Raw genomic sequence first — 4,396 nt, forward strand, 5'->3', positions numbered from 1 at the left:
AGCTGTCAAAACTTTCACATTTTTACGAATAACTCGGAAATCGTAAATTTTTCAGGTAAAACGTTTGACACAAACTTAACTTAAATTTTGACGACAAATCTGAAAATGAATGAAAAAAGGGGCGGTTCCATTTAAAAAACCAAAGTTGGTAACTACCACACGTTTATGATACACCCCGTATATTGGAAAGTAATTTTAAAATGTGGACCTTTTAAACATGAAAAACTTTCGTAGGACGTATTTTCTTGTAAAGTTCATATTTACTGAGATATAGCACTTTGACGCACTAATGAGCAACCCTGTATATGTATATGTGATCTAATATAACAATAAAAAATAATAATATGAGCCTGCTACTTTAAACGGCTCAAAATGAATGAAACAATTATGCACATGCATTAAAGAGAATACTTAAAACCCTAGCAAAAACAAAAGTATGGTCAACATTACATTACGCAAAAATGGTACTTCATTTTGCGAACGGAAATATTTGAACAATAAATAAGTATACGGCGACACTGCTTGAGGCATCTTGAATTACTTAATTTTGTCAAACCTATAGTCGGGCCCATCCATATCAATGGCCCATCGGAATCTTTCTAGTTGAGTTTTGTTATAAATTTTCTCAATTGGAACCGAGTGTTTTTTGCACCATGCAACTGTAATTCTAGGGTCTATATAATTCAGTTTTGAACTCTCGAAATCAATTGTTTTATTGTCCTCTCGATCAGTCTTCTAGAATATCAAACAAATAATTAGCGATGGGAACTAACGAATTATTCGATAGTTGTAATTCATTCGAATTATTCGATAGCAATGTTTTATTCAGTGATAGAAACTATCGAATAAAATAGTTAAGTAATATATAGAATAAGTTAATTTGAAATGTAATTTATTTTAGCTGTTGGATCGCAGTGTTTTATTAATTTGTTTTATAACTATTATCGGATAATCCGATAGCTATAATTTGCAGTGATGAGAACTATCGAATTATTTGATAGTTGTAATTTAAAATTTAATTCATTTGAATTATTCGATAGCAGTGTTTAACTCATGGGTTTTCTAACTATCGGATAATCCGGTAGCTATAATTCCATTGGGGGTATATGCTTAGGGGGGGCGCAGAGGGCGCGCGACCCCCTAAGCATATACTTTTCATTATTTAACATGCAAAGTATTTTAAGTAATATATTATATAAATACTAGTGCATAAAGCGACCAGTTGCATTAATTTTAACAAAATTTTATTTATTGCTGAATAAAGTTTGTGATTTACAAAAAATTAATATTTCGTTATTACTGCGTTCCCTCCTTCAAAAACTCCTAGATCCGCCGCTGAGTTTAATACTTCACCAAGTCAAATAATAAAATAGGTGTCGTGGGCAACTATGCGAAAGGAGTTTTTATACTTTTATTCAGGCATTTCTAATTTACCTTAATTTCTAGTTTGGCTAATTGATCCTTAAGTCGTTCCAGCATTTTCTTTTTATTGTCGTAAACCATTTTCTTTTTAATGCTCCCATGTTTAGCTTTTCTTCGTGCATCTTTCACTTGTCGTTTAGCATCCTCAATTTGATCACGCTTTGAATCGATTTTCTCTTTCAGTTTATCCATCGATCTTTGATGTCCTTTTGGTACCGCTCTGAAAACAAATAGATCACTTGCAATAATGATAACAGATAGCCGAAACCCCAATACGAAGTATTAAAATAAATATACGATTGAAACAGTTAAGATTGTATTTGAATGCTTAATAGGTCTGGGTAACACTGTGTTGAGCTGCGCATTTGAGTTGATGCTGCTCTGTGAGTTGGTGAGCTATAACACGTCGCGCCTCACTGCGCGGCACTTCGAACTTCGTTTTGGGCGGACTTCACACCAGCTCAAAGATGGCCGCACCAACTCTGGTTGCAAGAATTATAACATTTTATCTCATTCGGGACGGCAGACTTCGGATTGCAAGTTCGCGAAGGCCGTGAAGTCATAAGATTCCCGATTAGGCCTGGGTAATTCTATGAATTTTTATGAGTTGTCGTAGAGCTGCGCAAATGGCTTGGTGCGCCAACAAACTGGCGCAGTAACTTACCGGCTCAGATTATCTTGCAGTAAACTCGTATATTTATTAGGCCATACGATAAATGTGCTGTTATCGTATAGTTTTACGTCATGGGCTTTGCTTTTAAACGGTGTAGCGCGTTCAATCTTTTTTTCTTTGATTTTACTGAAGATATTTTATGAGACACGTCGGTTGCGTTGTTTTAATGAATGTAATAAATTAAGTCGCAAAATGTTTTCTTCTTAAAGCCTAGTGGTTTCCCAAGCGAATTTTCTGAGAAAAGATTCGAATATTTGGGTGATGAGGTGTCGGAAATCGTTGAAATAACAATTTTTATTTGCGATTATTTCGTGCTGAAAAAAGACATTATTTTATAACATGTGTGTTTAACAGTAGGCAGCATGGTTACTGCTTAAATTTGTGCTAGGCCTAGGTAACACTGTGTTGAGTTGCGCTTTTGAGTCGAAAACGCTCTGTGAGTTGGTGAGTTAAACTCACCGCGCTTCATTGCGCCGCACCTCGAACTGCGCTTGTGGAGGTCATCATTCACCATGCCATAGATGGCAGCACCCACTCTGCTTACTTCATTATCATCAGTTTTAACTTCATTCAAGGTGGCAGACTTCGAATTGCAAGTTTGTGAAGGCTGGGAAGCACAGAACGCCTCTGAACGTGTTATTATAACGCCGCCTGTGCGATTGTGGAATTTCGAAGCCACGTACATTAAAAATATTATAAACTGACAGAGTCACGAACGTTGATCTCCGTCGTCGATTTTTGTTTATCTCAGTTCGGTTGGGTTCTGTTAATGTCCGAATTTCGAATTGTATGTCATAAAAATTATGCAGTATGGGCACAACTTGAAGCACTGGCCATGTTGCCTTCCTACACATGTTACAAAATAATATTTTTTTCCGCACGAAATAATCGTAAATGATAAATATGTTGTATCAACGATCCTGACATTGATTCCGACACCTGTTCAATCATCCAAATAATCGGATCTTTTGTCCGAAAATTCGCTTGTGCGCTTAGTTGTCTAGGATTTAAAAGAAGACAATATGTTGCTCCTTCATTTATTCCATTCATTAAAACAATCATCATCGTCTCTTCAGTAAAAGCAAGGAAAAAAATTGAACGCCCAGCACCGCTTAAAAGCAAAGCCACATATATACGAGTTTACTGCAAGATAATCTGAGCCAGTGAGTTGACGCACCAAGCCATTTGCGCAGCACTACACCAACTCATGAAAATTCACTGAGTTACCCAGGCCTAATTTGTGCCATCAGTGCATTCATTTTAGGATTCGCAAAACGAAATTCGGGTATAAACAGAAGCGATACCGAACCGAGATATATTAGAATTTATCAGTAGATTTGGTTATCGGGACTTTTGAATTTGAAGCAGATTGCAATTTTTCTTTTTGAATGCTTAAGTATTCCAATATGCTCCTAATTAAACATGGAACAATTTCAAAATAATGCTTAATAGCAAAGTTGAAATTCGATTTTCAACTGTTAATATCTTCTAGAAATTATTACTACTCTCCAAGGGAGCCCCTATTACCCCTTGTACGGTTCCGTTGAAACTGAACTTACTTTTGAAGGTTACATAATACAGCTACGGCCCTGTTGGCTCTATTGTAAGATAAAATCTTTTCGGCAATCGAGTCATCTTCATTCGTTAGTTCGTCGAGTTGTCGCTGCAGAGTCCATGAGGCGTTATAAGTACGGAAAACTTTGGCTGTAAGTCCTTTCATCAAATAATTTAGATATTTGTTCAGGATTTGAGTATTAAGCCTGAAAGCATGAATGGGTATGTAAGTATATATGCATTTCTACATATATTCATGCACTCGTTCAAAATTTGGATGATATTAACACAAAGAAAAACCACTATGTTATATCAAAGGCTTACGAAAAACTGACCTAATAATTTAATGAAAAATATGTGTTAATGAATTAAATAGTTAATCCATATCTCAAATTAGGTATTATTAATTAAGGATTGACCATAGGATGAAAAAAGGTAGAACCCCAATAGATGACAGAATTAATGACAAAGGATTCTTACGCCATAAAATGTTCCTCAATGAAACTTACTTATCAAAAAGATCATCCCCTTTTTTCTTGTTCTCCATAAAGAGCCGTAAATTTTTAAAGACCTCTTTTTCTACCGGCACCTCATTATAGTACCGAATAGAATCCTTTCCAAGAAAATCGAATACGACTACGTAATATTTGCCATCTTTTTCCTCGTGGAGCTCAATATGTTCACAACGCAATGAACAACAACCGACGGTATCTGCCTGGTCTTCATCCTTTTGATTACCTATAAAAT

The 4,396-nt window shown here is 35.7% G+C and overlaps 1 protein-coding gene across 1 annotated transcript in view; it reads right to left on the reverse strand.

Annotated features, from left to right (window-relative positions):
* Nucleotides 1–306: 306 nt before the first annotated feature.
* LOC125502336 (DNA topoisomerase 1-like) overlaps nucleotides 307–4,396 on the reverse strand; it is a 7,305-nt gene continuing 3,215 nt past the window's right edge. Inside the window, exons 2-5 of the mRNA XM_048664710.1 lie at nucleotides 4,159–4,387; nucleotides 3,655–3,855; nucleotides 1,435–1,642; nucleotides 307–735 (exon numbers count right to left, since the gene is read on the reverse strand). Coding sequence (XP_048520667.1) covers nucleotides 538–735; nucleotides 1,435–1,642; nucleotides 3,655–3,855; nucleotides 4,159–4,387 — 836 coding nt within the window. The 3' untranslated portion in view covers nucleotides 307–537. The remainder of the gene's footprint in view (nucleotides 736–1,434; nucleotides 1,643–3,654; nucleotides 3,856–4,158; nucleotides 4,388–4,396) is intronic.

This window comes from Dendroctonus ponderosae, unplaced genomic scaffold (assembly GCF_020466585.1).
Source record: "Dendroctonus ponderosae isolate FM_Combo_2020 unplaced genomic scaffold, Dpon_F_20191213v2 Dpon_F_20191213_3, whole genome shotgun sequence".
NCBI classification, from domain to species: Eukaryota; Metazoa; Arthropoda; class Insecta; order Coleoptera; family Curculionidae; genus Dendroctonus; species Dendroctonus ponderosae.